This window comes from Acipenser ruthenus, chromosome 3, assembly GCF_902713425.1.
Source record: "Acipenser ruthenus chromosome 3, fAciRut3.2 maternal haplotype, whole genome shotgun sequence".
Classification (NCBI taxonomy): domain Eukaryota; kingdom Metazoa; phylum Chordata; class Actinopteri; order Acipenseriformes; family Acipenseridae; genus Acipenser; species Acipenser ruthenus.
In genome coordinates this window covers 37,660,087-37,681,202 of record NC_081191.1, presented here as the reverse complement: position 1 = coordinate 37,681,202, position 21,116 = coordinate 37,660,087, and the positions used below count along the sequence as shown (strand labels likewise).

Below are 21,116 nucleotides of genomic sequence, written 5' to 3'. Positions count from 1 at the left end.
GAAAAAAAATACAGCGCTAGTCATTTCTATAGTATAGAGTAAGTGGATCCAGCCAAACTGAAATATTATAGCATCACATGACTAATTAAAAGTTCAGCTAAATTCACAGCTGCTGCAGAAATGCCAAGAGGCTGAATAGCCAAGTAACACGTAAAGCAAGTCAAAACATATAATGGCATTTTGAGGTGACAGTTTTGGTCTTTTATCCCAGTAATATTGTTGCATGCCCACATAAGAAAACAAGAGTTCTGCAAACACTAAAAACAGCTCTGTGAATCTTGAGCCTAGAGCCCTGCAGTATACCATTTTTGGCTGGCTAGTAACCCTTAGCTTTCCATTCATTCATTTGACTAATTAGCAAATAAAAAATAGTCTACAGTAGAACAGATGTGGGGTACTCTGCTTCTTTGCAATTGAGCACTGTATTCTGTTTTGTGGAATCTTTTGCATTTGCAGACCATGCTAGGCCAGTAAATACCTTTTTTTATTGCTAGGATGTGTTACTGTAGACTTTTCCTAGTGAAGTTGGCTAACGAGAACACATCCTGTTTTTCAGTAGTTCTGCCTGCCTCTGACCTATGCCCCTGGCAAACACATTGTTTGTTAGAGGGCAACAGAGTTGCTTTCTATTGACATTTATCTCGCCTTTTATTATCTCATATTTAAACAAGTGTGAAAGATAAAGAGGAAAGCTTCCTCTGCCAACTTTCTTTGTTCTTTCTTCCTACAGGTGGTCCTAGCCAGCTGGTACAGGGTTTACACTGCAATAATGGGAGTCTTAGGTATTGCAACCAAAATGTGCTGGTCAGTCAACAGGGGAGATGGATTAAAACCAGTTGAAAGCTGTGAAGGCAAGTAAACATGCTGCAGTTTTATTTCAGTTTTGGTTAGGCTTTTGGGGCTTCTAACCAACAAAACATGTGAAAGTCAATTTAAAGGACTGCTAACCAATGTTTTGTTTTCTTTTATTAACTTAAATTGTAACAGTTCTCATGCTTGACCTAATTGAATAGGTATCTTAGTTGTGCATTTAAATGAAGGACCAACCAAAATCAATCATATGTGTTCTAAAAATACCAAAATCAAAAAGTAACTCGCCAGCAGTAAAGTTACCCAACTGAAGACCAGAGAGGTGAGTTACTCCTTGCTCTCTTTCAGATATCATATTTAAATGGGGGGGGGGGAGAGAGCTTGGATGCTTATTATCCTTTTGCCAGTAAAACTGGGTGATAATATGAATAAGAACAGACAGTTGAGACTGGGCGCTGCATCAAGCATATACAGTATATTTCAGTTACAGCACTACATATAAACTGCTGCATCAAAGTACCTTTGCTGTAGGTCACATGGTGTGATTGCATTTACAGTAAACCGTTAGTGAGTTTGAACTACAACCCATGAAATAATTTGCTTCCAGGAAGCAGCAGGTACTTCATGTATAACCTGGTCTTTGCAATGTCTGTATCTTCCAAACTGAAGTATATAAAAAAGTAATATTTAGTAAACATGTTGATGTCTCCAAATAGACCAATTGACCAGTTTTCTCCAAAAATGCTTTTTGTTAAACTAATGTGCAAATATAAAAAAAAAGATTACAGAAATTTGTTTTGTTCTCTTTTCAATGCATCACATGGTCACACAACTACAGTGCATATTGCAGAGTGAAGCTAAAGTTAGACTTTATTAAAAATAAGCAAGTGATTAACAAAGGAAACTGACACGCTTGGGTTTTGGAACATTAAAGCTAACTATGCAAACTGACAGTTAAAACCATTTCTTCATTCCTGATTAGCCCTATTCTGTCTCAATATATAATATTTCTAATAAGCGTAATACTAAAAAGGGATGCTAAGTATGTCAAAATAGACAAACCGTAAAATTAGCTGATACCTTGTACATAATACATTGAGTTATGGTATTATGGTCATATTATCCCCAGAAGGAAAGATGCGATAGATCAGATGTATTGTATTGGCATTATAATTTCAGCTAACTTTTTTTTTTTTTTGTATTCATTAGGTTTGGGAGACCCAGCTTACTTTTATGTCACATTCGTGTTTATACTAAATGGGTTGATGCTGGGTTTGTTTTTTATCTACGGGACATATTTAAGGTAAGAAAATGCTGGTGTCTTCATTTTTGGTTTGTTTTAATCAGATTGAATAGAAGGTGGGAGTGCAGTATACATTATCAAGGTGTCATTTAAGGCAATTTTGTAGCAAATTAGTGTTGGTTGTCTCCTTTTTTTATATATATACTTATTTTAATTCTGAAAATATTGAATACCAAGTAGAACTGCTAACCATTTTACAGGTAGAAAAAGTAGGTCAACATCTATAATATCTATAAACAAATGTTCATGCATAATTTCTGCACTATCATCCAAGTTGTTTCCAGAATATTGCTCTTCTTGTCAGATATCCGCAGTAGGCTCTGAAAATGTTATACAGTAATACCTAGCAATGATGTCTCTACATTATGGTGTTCCTACCAAAATAGTACACTGACATAACACAATGATGTCACTGCATTGGGATTTCATTTCTTTCCATTCAAAGTGATGTGATGCAATTGTTTACCATAACTGAATGCATGATGTTGCGTCATAAGTCGTCACAATTTGATGAACAATGTGGCCAAAGCAGGTCATCCCAGCATAATCACCGTGCTTGGATGGAGAAGACAGAACTCAGGAGGAAGAATTCTGTAAAATGTTAAAACATTTTGTCCGAATAAACATTAGTATTTTTATTTTGTTTCCTACCAGCGGAAGCAGACTTGGTGGCTTGGTCACAGTATTGTGCTTCTTTTATAATCATGGTGAGGTAAGTATTTTTAAGTATTTCTTTTTCCCCTTGATACATATAACCTTGTTTACATTTTTATGATTTACTACTTTTGTTTTGGTTTTTACTTTGTGTTATCCTCAACACCTTAAAGTGTATGTTGCAGGGTTTTTTTTATCACTGAAATGGATGCAGCAGTGTTTATTACAAATATTAACATTATTGTTTTAAAAAAAAAATTATAGGCCACTAAAATGTGATTAATGTGGATCACGGGCCACGTCTACCAAAAGCACAACCTTTTTGTACCACAAGAGTGACGTATCAAAAGGGAAACAGTTCTCGACAAGTCTGGCCTACAGGTTTGTGAGATAAAAAAATAATAGTAATAATAATATGGTGAATACGTGCATGTACGGGGGTCGCAAGAACTCCAGCCTGTCAGGGCATCGGGTGCATGCCTTTCTAGCGAAAGAGTTCCGTATTTTGCTCCTGGGTCTGGTTTGTACAAGTCAAAAGAGAGGACTTCTCTGCGAAATCCGTTCGCCAAAAAAATCTGTTTGTGGTGCACACTTTCTCGACCTGATTATCTGGAGGGCGACTTACTTGAATACAACATGGGATTTAGAAGTAAGCAGTGAGTCACTGAGGTTTTATAGGAAACCACCATGAACACGCGCACAGGGGTGTGTGTGTGTGTGTGTGTGTGTGTGTGTGTGTGTGTGTGTGTGTGTGTGCGTGTGTGTGTATGTATATACAGTACTGTGCAAAAGTTTTAGGCAGGTGTGAAAAAATGCTGTAAAGTAAGAATGCTTTCAAAAATAGACATGTTAATAGATTATATTTATCAATTAACTAAATGCAAAGTGAGTGAACAGAAGAAAAATCTAAATCAAATCCATATTTGGTGTGACCACCCTTTGCCTTCAAAACAGCATCAATTCTTCTAGGTACACTTGCACAAAGTCAGGGATTTTGTAGGCATATAGTCAGGTGTATGATTAAACAATTATACCAAACAGGTGCTAATGATCATCAATTCAATATGTAGGTTGAAACACAATCATCAACTGAAACAGAAACAGCTGTGTAGGAGGAATAAAACTGGGTGAGGAACAGCCAAACTCAGCTAACAAGGTGAGGTTGCTGAAGACAGTTTACTGTCAAAAGTCATACACCATGGCAAGACTGAGCACAGCAACAAGACACAAGGTAGTTATACTGCATCAGCAAGGTCTCTCCCTGGCAGAAATTTCAAGGCAGACAGGGGTTTCCAGATGTGCTGTCCAAGCTCTTTTGAAGAAGCACAAAGAAACGGGCAACGTTGAGGACCGTAGACGCAGTGGTCAGCCAAGGAAACTTACTGCAGCAGATGAAAGACACATCATGCTTACTTCCCTTCGCTGTCGGAAGATGTCCAGCAGTGCCATCAGCTCAGAATTGGCAGAAAACAGTGGGACCCTGGTACACCCATCTACTGTCCGGAGAAGTCTGGTCAGAAGTGGCCTTCATGGAAGACTTGCGGCCAAAAAGCCATACCTCCGACGTGGAAACAAGGCCAAGCGACTCAACTATGCACGAAAACACAGGAACTGGGGTGCAGAAAAATGGCAGCAGGTGCTCTGGACTGATGAGTCAAAATTTGAAATATTTGGCTGTAGCAGAAGGCAGTTTGTTTGCTGAAGGGCTGGAGAGCGGTACACAAATGAGTGTCTGCAGGCAACAGTGAAGCATGGTGGAGGTTCCTTGCAAGTTTGGGGCTGCATTTCTGCAAATGGAGTTGGGGATTTGGTCAGAATTAATGGTCTCCTCAATGCTGAGAAGTACAGGCAGCTACTTATCCATCATGCAATACCATCAGGGAGGCATCTGATTGGCCCCAAATTTATTCTGCAGCATGACAACGACCCCAAACATACAGCGAAAGTCATTAAGAACTATCTTCAGCGTAAAGAAGAACAAGGAGTCCTGGAAGTGATGGTATGGCCCCCACAGAGCCCTGATCTCAACATCATCGAGTCTGTCTGGGATTACATGAAGAGAGAGAAGCAACTGAGGCTGCCTAAATCCACAGAAGAACTGTGGTTAGTTCTCCAAGATGTTTGGGCCAACCTACCTGCCGAGTTCCTTCAAAAACTGTGTGCAATGAGGGCTCCCGAGTGGCGCATCCAGTAAAATCACTCGCTAGAGTGGAGGATGCGCTCTATAGCCTGGACATCGCGAGTTCGAGTCCAGGCTATTCCACAGCCGACGTGGACGGGAGCTTCCAGGGGGCGACGCTGAATTGGCCGAGCGTCACCTGGGGGGAGGGAGGGTTAGGTTAGCCAGGGTGTCCTCGGCTCACCGCGCACCAGCGACCCCTGTAGTCTGGCCGGGCGCCTGCGGGCTTGCCTGTAAGCTGCCCAGAGCTGCGTTGTCCTCCGACGCTGTAGCTCTGAGGCGGCTGCACGGTGAGTTCACAGTGTGTAAAGAAGCGGGCGGCTGATTGCACACGCTTCGGAGGACAGCGTGTGTTCATCTTCGCCCCTCCCGAGTCAGCGCTGGGGTGGTAGCGGTGAGCTGAGCATAATAAAAATAATTGGGCATTTCAAATTGGGGAGAAAATAATAAAAACTTATTGGCAACGACTAAATTATTTAAAAAAAAAAAAACTGTGTGCAAGTGTACCTAGAAGAATTGATGCTGTTTTGAAGGCAAAGGGTGGTCACACCAAATATTGATTTGATGTAGATTTTTCTTCTGTTCACTCACTTTGCATTTTGTTAATTGATAAATATAAACTATTAACATGTCTATTTTTGAAAGCATTCTTACTTTACAGCATTTTTTCACACCTGCCTAAAACTTTTGCACAGTACTGTATATATATATATATATATATATATATATATATATATATAAATAAAATTAGGTTTTTATTTTTGTTCACATGACCGTGTTTTGAGCCGATTCAATATCTTAATTAAACTGTTAATTACTAAACAAAGTTGCTTCTTTTTACCTTGATGTCCTCCAGATGCTACAATAACTTGCATTTCGTTCTCACACTTCTCTGGGAACTAGGTAGCTTCCAATGTTTCGTGTTGTGGTGTTCTTTCCCGCTAATTTAACAGAATGTTCTCATAATTAGGATGTAGCGGCTTAAGACTTAAAGGCAAACCGTTTAAAAGGAAAATAAAATTCAAGCCATACTTCTAAGAGTATGAAAACTATGTGCACGGTAATTGAAAAAGATCTTATGCTTATGCTGGCGATGGTTCATACCTGAAAGGCAGACACAGGCATTGAAATTTGCAGGATTTAAAACATTTTGTGTGACCTGAGACAGGCAAGCATTCATTACTTTCACAAAATAATTTGTTTTGTAAATGCATTATCTAAATGAATGTAATTAAATTACATAGTTCCTTTTGTTCATATTACATCTTTTGGCTTTTACAGTGTATATAAGACCTACATAATTAGAGGAAAGTATGCAGGGGCGTAGCTAGGATTAGATTTTTACTGAGGCAAAAAAAAAAAAAAAAAAAGTTGAACAAACCTCTTGCAGATCCTGTTCATGTTACAAAGGTAAAAGTTATCATCTTATAAAGCCTGGAGACTGTTCATGCAAACTGCAAAGCAATATCAAGTCCCTTGGATGATGATGTTAATGTTAAAATTTGATGACCCATATTATATCAAAGATTAAAACGAATTGTCTCCCAGCAAAACCACAGCAACCTACTGCTGGGACTGGTGCTGATACTGGGACTGGTGCTGACACTGGGACTGGTGCTGACACTGCTGGGACTGGTGCTGTTCGTGTACAACTCTATAGTACTTTGACAAGATATTCACCAATAATAATAATAATAATAATAATGTGATGTTCCCACCTCTGAACACTAGCTCTCCTTCTTTTGTCAATATAAATCAACGATAGGAAGTAGTACAGTACTTCAGGCGGGGGAAACCAGTCGCAGAGGTCCTGGTGCTGCCTAGCGCACAGGCCGGGTCGCTATAGATGCAAATACACAGCCACTATGCTAGAATAAAACACTATGCTATGGCAGGTAGGGTGATACTTGGACGAGCTGACTGTCCAGTTAAAGTGACGAGAAAAAAACACCATACAGCCAGCTATCCCGGTTTAGCTACACATTTAATGTCGTCATAAAAACAGGTACTTGGATTCTTGCTGTGCTGGCGTTAAAACATTCTACATGGAAAAAAAAAAGATTTATCAAAACGTATTGCAGCTAAACATCACATTGCGCAGAGGAAAAACAACAATATAAATGATAAATTCACTTAACATTGATTCATACCAAGAGTTGGCTTCTTTAGAAAGAAATGTGTAATTGGTTGGTTTTTACTCCGTTTCATGTTGGTGCTGCACTGTAAACTAGAGTACAGAGTAACTTGGGAAACTGACTAATAAGAAACGTCTTTGTGGCGCGAATTTGACATACTGCAGTGTCTGTACAGCCCGAGATCACAGTAATGTGAAGAATTTAAAAATACTGTTACTATATTGAGCCGATTTTTACCGAGGCGGCCGCCTCGGCTGCCTCAATGGACGCTATGCACTTGGTATGTCGGAGACAAATACAAAATTCATTTTATGGGCCCTCTTTTAAGAGACTACCTGTGTTGAGGCCACTATTAGACTGTCCCTTGAGTGGTCTCTTAATACAGGTTTGACTGTGTGTGTGTGTATATACAGTGCCTATAGAAAGTCTACACCCCCTTGAACTTTTTTCACATTTTGTTGTGTCAGTGCCTCAGAGTTTCATGCATTTAAATGAGGATTTTTTTCCACTTATCTACACACCATACTCCACACTGTTAAGGGGAAAAAAGGTTTTATTGAGAAAAAAGTGATATATTAAATACAAAACTGAAAGATCATAATTGGATAAGTCTCCACCCCCTCTGAGTTAATACTTGATGGAAGCTCATTTGGCAGCAATTACAGCTGTGAGTCTGTTGGGATAGGTCTCTACCAACTTTGCACACCTAGATTTGGCACTATATTTTGGCAACTGTTCAAGCTCTGTGAAGTTCCTTGGGGAGCGTTGATGGACATCAATCTTCAAGTCATGCCACAAATTTTAGATTGGATTTAGGTCGGTGCTCTGACTGGGCGACTCAAGGACATTTACCTTTTTGTTCCTTAGCCACTCCTGTGTAGCTTTGGCTGTGTGCTTTGGGTCGTTGTCATGCTGAAAGGTGAACTTCCGTCCCAGTTTCAGCTTTCTTGCAGAGGGCAGCAGGTTTTCCACAAGGACCTCTGTACTTGTTGCTCCATTCATTTTCCCTTCTAGCCTGCCGATGAGAAACATCCCCATAACATGCCACCACCATGCTTCACAGTAGGGATGGTGTTCTTTGGGTGATGCGCTGTGTTGGGTTTGCGCCAAACATAACGCTTTGCATTTAGGCCAAAAAGTTCCATTTTAGTTTCGTCAGACCACAAAACTTTTTGCCACATGGCTACAGAATCTCCTGAGAGTTTTTTTGCATACTTCAAATGGGATTCAAGGTGGGCTTTCTTAAGTAATGGCTTCCTTCTTGCCACCCTACCATACAGGCCAGATTTGTGGAGTGCTTGGGATATTGTTGTGACATGCACACTTTGACCAGTCTTGGCCATAAAAGCCTGTAGCTCTTGCAAAGTTGCCATTGGCCTCTTGGTAGCCTCTCTGATCAGTCTCCTTCTTGCTCGGTCATCCAGTTTGGAGGGACGGCCTGATCTAGGCAGGGTCTTGGTGGTGCCATACACCTTCCACTTCTTAATGATCGTCTTGACCGTGCTCCAAGGGATATTCAAGGCCTTTTGATATTTTTTTACACCCATCCCCTGATCTGTGCCTTTCAATAACTTTGTCCCGGAGTTCTTGTGAAAGCGACTTGGTGCTCATGGTTGAGTCTGCTTTGAAATGCACCTACAGGAACTGCTGAATTTATCCTGAAATCATGTGAATCACTACAATTTAACACAAGTAGAGGCCACTTAACTTGGTGTGTGATTTTGACAGCGATTGGTTACACCTGAGCTAATTTAGGATTGCTATTACAAGGTGGTGGACACTTATCCAACCAAGCTATTTCAGTTTTTATTTTTAATTAATTTTCTACAAATTTCTAGAATATTTTTTTTACTTGGAAGTTGTGGGGTAGGATGTGTAGATAAAAAAAAAATATATATATATATATATATATATATATATATATATATATATATATATATATATATATATATATATATATATATATATATATATAATATATAATGCATTTTAATTCCAGGCTATAAGGCAACAAAAGGTGAACATTTTGAAAGGGGGTGTAGACTTTCTATAGGCACGGTATATCTCCGTATTAGCCCAAATATAAGGCAAGGTTTTTTTGGGGGGTTTTTGTAATGAAAATAAGATTTGAAAAATACAACTCCTGTAAATAGTTATGGCATTACCATATTGGAATATAAACCTGTATTTCTGGATTACAAACAACTATCCGAACTTTACTGCATCAGAACATTTGTACCACTGATGTAATGGTGAGTAAAGAAATGTTTATTTTTCCATATTCATTGCTGAAGTTGTCTTATCGCCTTTATATAATGCCATCTTATCAATCCTTATGTCTACTGTACATTATTGTAATGTTTGTAATTTATCGTCTTTGAAAAGATTTCACAGTGTCACTGTCAGTGGCCTGCTGTTCTGTGACAGTCTGTGGCCTGTGATCACAGACAAAATGACAAAAATGGGTATTATAGGCCATAACAGACAATTGTTAAATTAATATAAACTAATGATACTGAAACGTATATTATTGGTAATCAAACACATTACAGTTTTGGAAATTGCACTCGCCATGCAGTGTTTCCGATCCGCAACAGATTTTGAAGGGTTCACAACTCTATTTCTTGTCGATCCCCATTTAGTCGCTGCCTCTGTTGATCAGTGGGAACCCACTGCCTCACCGGCGGTTCAAAAATGTAGGGTTGTGGCCCCTGTTCCCTAAAATTAATTGGGTCTTCAGTGTCATCTTCTATGTTTTCAGCGGCAGTCGCCATTTGTGTTGACCTTTACGTACGTAACGTCTGGTTTTATTCCGGCCAGCGTGATTTTTGAGTGGGTGTGGCCATACACCACACAAAATCCATCATATCTTTGTGTTTATTAATATTTTTTAATCGCATAAACAATTTTATTTCTATTGATGAAATCTACACAGAAATGTATTGGTGTGATTGACCTGCAAGGTACACTTTAAGGCTGCTTAATATTTCAGTCATGCAACTGTCACTGTGGACGATTTCTAGTCTATACAGTCACTGTCTGGCGATCAACTCTAGCCGGTCTGAATCAAACTCAGCACTGAGCTTGGTAGGTTTATTCGTTCTGGCTTAGCATTCAAAATGAACAGAACACAATGTTGCTGTTTAGCATGTGCTTCATTTCAAAACAAAGCACCAGAATTTGTCAGTCTGCTCAGTTCAGCACATGGAGCAGACAATAAACAAAGACATCATGTTCTACAAATCAAACTGAAGTAGTGTAAGTATCAGACTTGTAACAGGGAATTTTAGCAAAAGTTTTTATAAAGAGGAAGAAAATGTGATGACATAAAGCAGATGTTACAGTGTGTAAGAACCTAAACTCATGAGTTTAAGTCTCTCCTTTTCCAAATCACATATTTTAAGTGTTTTTTTTTTTTGTTCTGTGCTTGGAATGAGTGTTGAATATGCTGCAACTAATGCTCAAGATCTATGTTGTGTAAAAAAATAAATAAAAAAAAAAATAGTTATTGTTTTATAATACTAAACTTTATGCTTATACAATATATTCCCAGCGACTTCACAATAGTAGAGTAGCATTTAAACCACATCCCCCATCATCAGTACCATCAGGCTTAAATGCCATTAGCCACAGTGTACAATTATGTTTTTAGTTTGGGCTTAAACACAGAAATAGAACAACTGGCTCTTATCTGTAGGCAGCAAATTCCAGTGGTGGTGCCACACAGCATAAAGAACAGCTTGTTGAAATATGGTCAAAAAAACTAGTACCAGGCCAGATCCTGGCAGATGTATTCTAGACTAATTACAGCCTATTGATAGTCTTGCAAGGAAGAGCAAGAAAAATAGATGCAATAATCTAGACGGGACAAATGTAACCAATTGCATTGACTTCAAACACACAGGCACATTCCTTGGAAGTGAAAAAAATATTAAAAAAATAAAATTAATAAACTGGTGCATTTTATTACGTTTTCTGGATTGGTGATGTTTTCTCTGAGTTACTGAGAATGAGAATCAAAGCAGTTGTAATGGCTTCTGGGAGCTGGAGTTCTTCTAAAAGTCAGGATGTTTCCTGTTTGTCATGACTTTTTCATCACAATATGTGATAACATGTTAATGTTGTGATATTATAATCAGCATATGTGTAGTAATAACTTTTACTGCACAGTTAAGGAAAACCTGACCACAGAATTGACGTGTTATTAGGGCTATGCTTATTTGTATGAGAAAAGTTGTTATTGCAAATTGAACCATGCTGTGTCTCCAAAATATTGATATACTTGGCATTCACCCTCGTATATCATTTATTTTTCTCTTTACTTAGAGTACACGAGTCATGTGGACTCCTCCCTTGCGAGAGAGTTTCTCTTACCCATTCCTTGTGCTTCAGATGCTGCTTTTAACATACATCCTCAGGTACGGTACCCATAGGTGAAGTTCTGTTACAGATGTATGGGTTTTCTGGGGGTTATCCTAACAATATTTTCTTTAGATTTAAACTCTGAACTTATTTTTTTTTTTTTTTCTTCCATTTTCAGGAGTCCAAGACCAGGAAAATTTGCCTTTGTTGCCCTTGGTGTTTCTAATGTCTTTTTCATGCTTCCTTGGCAGTTTGCCCAGTTTGTTTTACTTACTCAGGTAAGAGACGTCACAGAACATGTACTATGACTGTGACTGCTTTAAAACACAACAATTAATACAATTATCTTGTAGAAAAAATAACTGATTATTCGTCTACTTTTTTTAAAATTTGATATTTGATGTGCTCTTTTTAACAATTGTAAAAGTAGTCAAGCTTTTTAATTGTGTATTTCTTGGCCTCTGCTTCAATTAATCATGTTGTTTGTATTTTCAGATTGCATCCTTATTTGCTGCGCATATTGTGGGTTATCTGGGCTATGTAAAGCTACGGTCACTCTTATATGTCCACATGGTAGTATTTTTTTTTTCATTATGGTGTGTGTGTGTAAAGGGAGGAAATGTATCAGGCTAATGTATATGACTCCAAATCAGGATTTTCTCTGGGTTTTATATTTATGTAGTCACTAATCCCTTCTATAAACTTAATCACTGGAGAAATTCAGTTGTCATTTAATCATCTCACATTTACATCAATAAAGATAGATATATTTTTTTAAATCTACAGAAAACAGTTAAGGAACAGGAAAAAAACGCACACTATTGTAAACATCAGTCCAGGTACAGTTCCATAAGGAGGAGTTCTAATAAGTGCATATAGAGAAGAAATGTTATTTATAACCATGCTGTACAAGAGGTTTAAAAGAGAATTTGCTGCAGCACAGTAACGGTGGACAGCAACATAAGTATTAACTTTTATTTTTAATGATAATCGGTGGCAAATAATTTGGTGAGCTACTAATTGGTTCTATATAGTACTATATTAAGATGTATTGTAATGTGTGCTGTTTTATTTGTTAAGAAAAAAATGTTGACAGGGCTTTGATCATATTGTGATTACATGTTTGGAAATAGGTAGACTCGGTTTGTTAATTGGCAATTTAAGTTTAGTTTAAAATGATAATTGGGACTTCATACTGTATGCTGGTGGTGGTCGTGAGGTACCGTTAGTAACTAACATGTTGTATTGGTTGCTAGAACATAATTACTGGTAGAAACCCAAAGGCTGAATTCAGTCTGTTCTTCTTTGCAAGATAAAAGGCAGTCCACATAGCTAATAACATAGCATCCTTTTCTTTGCAAAACATATTACTGAGGCACACCATCTGTACATCGCTGCATTGCTCGTACTTCTGTAGCAGCAACGTGATCTTTTGTACGGCCGTGTTTCGTCAGGCTATCTTTCAGGAAATCTTGTCAACCTTTAATAAAGGCATTGTTTTTGTTTGCTGCAATGCAATAACTACATTCTTATCTTAATGTTTCTCTTTCAGATTTCCCTGTTAGTTTGCTTTGTTTTGATGTTTGGAAATGCCATGCTGTTAACATCCTTTTATGCATCGTCGCTTGTAACAATTTGGGTAAGTTGGGGACATATATATAATAATTTATTTTTACAGTGGGGGGGCGGCATTACCGTGTGTAAAAGAGAGAAGGTTAATTGCTGCAAAGGTGGAAGGATGGCGAGAAAAGATGTACAAGAGAGATGATCGGGACTCAATCGTTTAGTAGCTGGTTGCCTAACTCCTAATAGAATATGGAGAAAAAATAAAAATGATTGTCCTTGTTGCGTACTGTAAAGAAAAACAACTTGAGAAACAATAGTTATAATATTAATTGACCTATATACTTGAATAACAAAGAATGATCCATGTTTAACATTTAGTAGAAACCACCTCCCAATCAATGTGTTTGTTTATAATAACAAAGTTACCTTTTTTCTTTCTTTCTCTTTTCAGGGAATCATTGAAAATAGAACACAAATTTCACAGTTCTGCAAAACAGCTGTTTTGACATGTGTAAGTGATGGCACACAAACCTTAAACAAAGCTATTTTGTGTCATCTATTTATAATTTAAAAAAAATCCTTTCATGTGCTATATTCTAATTATTTGTATCTTTGTTCACAGGTTGCTCAAGGTGTTGGCTGGTTAATATCTACAGTTTTCTTAAAATTCTTGACTTCTGTCATTCTCGGAGTTAGTGATGATGTAAGTTGCATAGCATGTGAAAAATGTGCTTATAGATTTATTGTTTATTATTCCTGAACTGTACTCCCACTCGGGTCTCACTGGGAGAATGACAGATTTGTTTTAATATTTACTTTTTTTTTTTTTTAAACCCAGGCCCACATAAGCAATTTAATAAAATCGAAGTTTACAAGTTATAAAGATTTTGATACACTGATGTACACCTGTGCTGCTGAATTTGACTTCATTGAAAAAGAGGTAAATATTTTTTGAGAAATGTATTATAATCTATAATTTGCAATGCCCTAAATGTTGGTCATTTTGGAAGGTAATTTCTTTCTCAAGTTTTACAGTAAAACATTCTTCTGTTTGATTTCAGACTCCTGTGAAATATTTAAAAACGCTGCTTCTGCCTATTATTCTCTGCGTGTCTGTGGTAATTATAGAAAAGGTGAGGCTCTGTTTTACTTTTGAGAAGCAGAACTAAAGGATTTTACTCTGTAGATTAAGTTGTGGAGATTAGAAAATAGATTTGTTGTAAGGTTTGTATTGGTATGTTAGACAAAGAGAAGGAGATGCTATACCTTTTATTGGACTAACTAAACAATAATTAATCCCAAACTTGATGTCTTGGAAGCTTGTGATTAATTTTATTGTTTAGTTAATCCAATAATAGGTATCGCATCTTCTCTTTGTCTATCATCTCTGGACTGATACGGCTACCATTTTATCTATTAACGACTGTTGGTACAGTAAACGGTAGACATTTACCATTACGTTTTTTTAAATGAATTATTATGCAATTTTCTGTTCACTTTCTTAGCTACACAATTACTGACACATTTTTTTTTTTTTTACAGACTATAACAGAAGTCTGGGGGGTGTTAAGAATGAGTGAAAATAAAGGAGAGGGCAGTGAACACACAGTTTCCCAAAAGTAAGATTGTCTGTATTGCAAGAATTGATTGTGCTTTACTATTTGATGCTATTGTGAAAATGTTGTGACAGCTTGTTCAGTGTTAGAAAGCCACTTGCAAATTTAAGTAAAGTTATGAAATTGGCAAGAGTCACCTCAAAACAATAATTACAGCAGAAAGGGTTTGAATGATATCCTTTTAGGATATTTCCCGATTTATCCCCCTTTATCCCCTTATTGTATTACTTGTATTGTAACGCTTGAAATGTTTTTGCTTACGATTGTAAGTCGCCCTGGATAAGGGCGTCTGCTAAGAAATAAATAATAATAATCCAAACAACCCCTCATCCCAGTTAGTTCGGATAAAGTTTTACTGTATGCGATGTTTACCTTAGTGGTCAAGTTACAAAAAGTCCACCCATATGAATGTGTCTAGTTCAGCTGGACATTTCATGTTGTGAAATGCTCTGGTCTGATATAAAATGTCAAGAACAGAAAGCACTGTATGTAGGTTGGGGTAATTAAGTGTGTTGTGAAGATAGTAGCCGAGGTTGTGTTGCGTGTGTGTGTGTGTTGTTTTTGTGAAGCAGTGAAGCAGTCATCCCATAAAGCAGTTTAATTATACAGGTGATGTGTGACTTTAGCTGGTGGTGCTTTTATGTGTTTGTGCATTGTTTATTAATAGATTGTAATGATTCCTTCCATTTCAGGACAGCATATTTTGCAAATGGAGAGGTAAGGATTACATTTATTTTAATATACTGCTTTGACATAATGTTGGCATGTCTGTTTTACTAAATAAAATAGCCCAGACATGTAGCCTTTTGATGCAGTTAAAATTGGTAACTTGAGACTGATTAGTAGCAGGCTAATATTCAATGTACCGGTATTAAATTATATCTTTGGACCCAATGACTTAAAAGTGAGATGGTTTTGCTTTGACTACAGCATTATTGTATAATTTATAATGAGGATCCTAAGCACGGCCATTTTAATTAATAGCAATCTTGTGTTTTCTTTTTCCAGATGGTTTACCATGTTTTGCAGTTAATAGCTTTTACAGTGCTTGCAGTCCTAATCATGAGATTAAAGCTTTTTCTTACTCCTCATATGTGCATTATGGCATCATTGATATGTTCGAGGCAGGTAAGAAATTCTGAAATTAATGTCAAGTTCTTATTTTATTGATTCCCCCCCTTCAAATTCAGGAGAAATACCACGAAGCATAAAAAGCTGAATACAGTATGATGCAACTTTCTTAGCACTGAACAACATCTTACAGCTCACTGTGTTGCCTGCTTCACTGTCCACAGACAGGGAATTTGTTTACGGGAGAAGAAAAAATATCCCCAATAAGCAGCTGTCCCCATTAAACGAGAGGCAGTTGAGACGACCTTAGTCGCACTTCTTTTATTCTTAATGAAAAGAAAAGTAATTAAATCAAATCACATTATGATTAAAAGTTAAATACATCATTTAAAGTACAAGTTTTTATTTTTTTATTTTTGATTCCTAAACAAAATTAATCGCACCTGCGATGTTGACACTCCAAACTTTCTTTCCAGCAGCAGCCTGAGAAACCACAGGCGGCTCCTCCTTCTCAAGAGTTCAACGTGGTTTACGCAAGTCAGTGTAATCACGTAATCCCTGCACTGACTGCACTGTGCTACACAGCCTGTCTTGCTCTGAAAAGCGATCTCCGTTCATCATTTGAAAATACTGTATCCCAATTAAATGAAGTGACGTCCCAATTAAACGACATAAATAGCACTGGGAAGAACCGTCATCCGGAGTTGTATCCCATTTAAGCAGAAATCCCTATTACATGGCGCAGACTGTATTTATATTCATTATGTTATTTCTACCAACAGTCAGACCTATCGGTGCCATAGCACAATAACCAAACCTTACTCTTCCAAAAGATATCCTTCCTCGTAAATAGTGCCAAAATGTTGTTAAAAATAGAACTATATAATACGCAGAATAGGCAAGTTTTATGTGCTTGATCACACAAGTGCAGCGGTACCCTAAATGTTATCCATTTTCTAGAAATAAAATAAACCAGTCGGACAGTTGGGATGATTGAAACCTCATCCATTTCAATACGGTAGTTCTATGAAACAAAAAAAAAAAAGTTATTTGTGTTAAATAAAATCATCTTAATCCTCATGATCCTAAACTTCATCTTTTCTGCCCATATGGTCTGACTTAGCTTGTTACTTGTTTTGTTACAGCTGTTTGGGTGGATAAAATGGCAATACAATCACCATGGGATGGTGTTGGTGATCATAGTGGTCATGTCTGTTCAAGGGCTTGCTAACCTGAGGAATCAGTGGAGCATCATGGGAGAGTTCAGTAACATCCCACAGGAGGAGCTTTTAGAGTGGATCAAAGCCAACACCAAACCAGGTGAGTGCTTAGAATGGAATGGCCATCAACCAAGCACTGCTACACATGGCTGTAATACTGCATTTGCCCTTACAACTTGGACCTCAACTGGCTTCGAGTGGATCAGATTAGACTTGAGCCCTGACCTGAGTTGGCTTTGGCCCAGTATGTGCATGCCCTTGAACTGTAGTGCGTGCCTGATGAAGTCATATTGACCACCCCTTGCGTGAAGACATTTACCCTCCCCAAAACGGAGGCTGAACTGTTTAAATCAACAACAAGCCTGTCATTGTGTCACTTGTGTGTTTTTACTTCAAGGTGGTCGTTCCGTGCTAATTAAGATTTAATTTTGCAATCAGAAATGGAGTGACGCATTGAAAACTTGCATATCGGACATTTAAAGTAACTGGTGGTGTTGTATACATTTACACGTCAGTCTGACAACTCTTCTTGTATGTAAATTCAAACATAAAATGAACATAACATGAATGACCTACAATTTGTAGTTTTAGAAGAAGTGAAATGACAATGTGCAATACATATAAATAAAGGAAAATAAATGGATACATAGACAATACCATGGTATCAGAAGGTTTAAATAGAAAGGAATAGTAGATTGTTACATCATTAACTATGTAGTAAATTACATCACAAACGTTAGATTTAGATAGAAATAAGTGAGTGTGGTTACCGTGGCATCAAAAGCATATAATAACCTCCACTGTTCGTTATCAAAAACACTTTCCCTTGACAAAGGTATGTAAACCTACCAAAACCTTCAGTTTACATTTATTTTTATTTTTTGCAGATGATGTTTTTGCAGGTGCCATGCCAACAATGGCAAGTGTTAAGCTGTCAGCAGAGAGACCTGTTGTGAACCATCCACATTATGAAGATGCTGGGCTGAGGTTAGTTCATTCAAAATATGGACTGATCCTTTCTGTCTGTCTGTCAATCTAAATGGTAAACTCAATAACTTTCATAGACTCGTACAGACTTCTCTTATTTCATTCCGGTATCATCTGAAAAACTGTTTTTTTTTATATTACTGTAGTCTGACATGAGAGTGTATTTATTGCTGTGTAAGTAAGTAGATGTGTAACTGGTTGCGTTTTTTGATTTTCTTCATTTCTTCAGAGCAAGAACAAAACTGGTGTATTCTATGTACAGCCGCAAAACAGCAGAGGAGGTCAAATGGAATTTAATGAAACTTGAAGTGGATTATTTTGTTTTAGAAGATTCTTGGTGCACAAGACGGACCAGGTAACCTACAGCTACCTTGCAAATACATTCCTGTTTGCTTGTTATTTTTATTTATTTATTTATCTTTTAATGATCTTCTTAGCAGTACGTACATATGTATTTTTCCATATATCTGAAGAAGCACTTATTCAGTTGGCATGAAGCTTGGGATTAACATTGTTTAGCACAGATTATTGAGAGTACTGTTGATATATGTCATAGCCATCCTCTTTGTCATTATACAGAGGTTGAATTTTGAATTTACAGCCACAGTGGGGGATGTATGTTCCTGACATACTTGTTACAACGGAATAAATTTGGCACAGTTTGAGCCACCCGAACTGCTCATGATGTTATAATAAAGACACCCTGTACAGTATATTAACTTAATTACAGTTGTTGCGGGGATGTGTGTATACATTAAGTAGCATTATATTTACATAAATAAACAGAAACCGCTTGTAAAACTTGATGCAACCTTTCTGAAAGTGTTCTTTTACTTTGCAGGCCTGGTTGTAGCATGCCAGAGATATGGGATATCGAGGACCCTCACAATGTTGGCAAGACCCCCATATGTACATTGTTGGCTATTAATCCCCAACCTCATTTTGTAAAAGTGTTTGAAAACAATGTTTACAGTGTCTTAAAGCTTACCAAAGATACGTAAACAAGTGTACTTTGTGACGGCTAATAAGATCTTCAGATTAACACCTTCATGTTGTAGCCTAATGTTTGTTATTTTACAGGCAGACACCTCTGTTGTGATCATTTGGGACCAGGGTCACAAGTCCATGTTTTAAAATATCAGAACTGTGTAGGAATTTTTAGTATGTTAAGTTAGGTGTTTTAATCAGGGAAATACAGTTGAGTTCATTTAAAAATATTAATATGTCTCTCTTTCTTATGTATTTTTTATATATATATATATATATATATATATATATATATATATATGTATATATATATATATATATATATATATATGTAATAAATAAAACGATCTGGTCAGTGTGGTCACCATGACTGACTCCCTTATGGTTCAGAGTTATTCCTTTGTGACATGTATAGTAATTCTTCCAGAGAACAGTCAAATTTCATAATGTCAGATTACGGTGGAAAAAAAAGCTTGGTGCAAATGTATGAGAAAATAGAAAACAAACCTGTACACATGAATGACTTACTGCCCTAATGCCTGTTTTTTAATTTTGTTTTAACACTAATCTTTGCATGTTTGTTTTTTAACAGTGTTTAAACCATTCCATATGATTGACTTAAGAACCACTTTGAAGTGCTGACAGAGAAAGCACAGTGTAAATTATTGAATGTGTTTTTGTGTTTAGTTTTTTGGGGTCATTTCTATTTCCAAATAACTTGGGAAGGCAGCCAATTGATAGAGACAACCTTTGAAATGTCAAACAGAAGGCAACTGTTTATCATGTTTTTGAATTTGTTCTTTTTTTAACGCCTTCCTTTTTAAAATCCAGATGTACTTATGATGCCCCAGAAATGAAACATTAACTAGTAAATTGATGCTTTGGTATTTTGCTGAGTAAAAATAAGGGATATGTGATTTCCTTCAGTTACATCTCAGATTTCTAACTTTTTTTGTTCTTTTTATTTTTTTGTTTACCTCAAGTTGTTACAATATTATAGTGCAATTAATCTTGCACTATAGTAAAGTGCAGGATGCCAAAATGTTTAATCTCTTCATTTAGGGCAAAGTGAGCACATAACAAGTCATATGCAAAAAATATTGCTATTGTATTACCATTTGTGCTGCTTGTACTTAAACCCATGTGCAAAAGAGTTCTACAAATATAGGGTCTTGACAATAAAGTGTACTTTTTATATATCCTTTGAAAAAAAAAAAAAAAAAGATGTCTTTTGAAGTTGTGTTACACAATTATTTGATTATTGGGTAGATATGGTGAATGGTAGAAGTAAAACTAATGTCTGTATATTCATGAGGCAATAAACTGGTACACCAAAAGTAGGAGAACCTAAATGCAGCACATATGCTTGGCTACTGAGGATTAGCTAATCCTGACCAATAATTGCACATGATCTCCTTTGACACACAAATAGTTTTTTTTTTACCCCAAGAAATTGCTATTGAAGATTGAGCAATATATTCTGTTTTTTTAAAGATTGAAACATGAGTTTATCTTGAGCCTGCTGCAGTTATTTTTAGACCTAGAAGTCCTTGTTCATTTATTAGATTATTCTAATGTCACTGTTAATTGTGGTATGTCTGTGGTGAACATACTTACTAAAACAGTTTTGTTCTGAGCCTGTTAAGCCACCTGAGTTTTTTCCTCCAATGTAACAAATCCTTTATCTGCTAGCACGTACTTTACTGAACAATAGCCAATGTTTCAGGACAAACTTGCAGATCGTCCATTTAATATTGGGAATAAATTAGTCCTTTTAAGCTTGTATAGATACAGTACCTTGTCATCCTGCTACAAACACAGTTGTATCCCTTGTGTTCTGAATGCATTATGAAATTAAAACCGAAATATATTTGCTTTTTATTGTAAAAGGGATTTACTTTCTATGTTTTATGTAGTTTTATTGTTTGTAAATTAAAGTAGCTTCTCTGGGTACCTGTATCTACATTTTTTTTTTGTGTATTTTGAAACAGGTTTATGCAAATTGTAAAGACTTGGACTGGGTTGTGAAGAAACAGAAAATATGCAGCTTTTTAATAATGAAGCATACAGTACTTTAAATACAAAATATTAAATCTGAATTGGAGAGGAGGGCTATAGTGGAAAATTATTGCCCTGAGAGAAGACTATTGTTACAGACAGGGCTATAATGACCGAAGCCACAGGCCGAGGGCATTGCACCCTGGAGGCAACAATAGTCTTCCCGAG

The 21,116-nt window shown here is 36.9% G+C and overlaps 1 protein-coding gene across 1 annotated transcript in view; it reads left to right on the top strand.

Annotated features, from left to right (window-relative positions):
• Window positions 1-20,843, top strand: part of LOC117435329 (probable C-mannosyltransferase DPY19L1) — a 25,517-nt gene extending 4,674 nt beyond the window's left edge. Inside the window, exons 5-22 of the mRNA XM_034058400.3 lie at window positions 731-851; window positions 2,020-2,113; window positions 2,768-2,825; window positions 11,408-11,499; window positions 11,622-11,721; window positions 11,939-12,016; window positions 12,996-13,082; window positions 13,461-13,520; window positions 13,632-13,712; window positions 13,848-13,949; window positions 14,071-14,142; window positions 14,552-14,628; window positions 15,318-15,342; window positions 15,634-15,753; window positions 16,842-17,016; window positions 17,804-17,903; window positions 18,133-18,258; window positions 18,745-20,843. Coding sequence (XP_033914291.2) covers window positions 731-851; window positions 2,020-2,113; window positions 2,768-2,825; window positions 11,408-11,499; window positions 11,622-11,721; window positions 11,939-12,016; window positions 12,996-13,082; window positions 13,461-13,520; window positions 13,632-13,712; window positions 13,848-13,949; window positions 14,071-14,142; window positions 14,552-14,628; window positions 15,318-15,342; window positions 15,634-15,753; window positions 16,842-17,016; window positions 17,804-17,903; window positions 18,133-18,258; window positions 18,745-18,904 — 1,728 coding nt within the window. The 3' untranslated portion in view covers window positions 18,905-20,843. The remainder of the gene's footprint in view (window positions 1-730; window positions 852-2,019; window positions 2,114-2,767; window positions 2,826-11,407; window positions 11,500-11,621; window positions 11,722-11,938; window positions 12,017-12,995; window positions 13,083-13,460; window positions 13,521-13,631; window positions 13,713-13,847; window positions 13,950-14,070; window positions 14,143-14,551; window positions 14,629-15,317; window positions 15,343-15,633; window positions 15,754-16,841; window positions 17,017-17,803; window positions 17,904-18,132; window positions 18,259-18,744) is intronic.
• The last annotated feature ends 273 nt before the right edge of the window (window positions 20,844-21,116 follow it).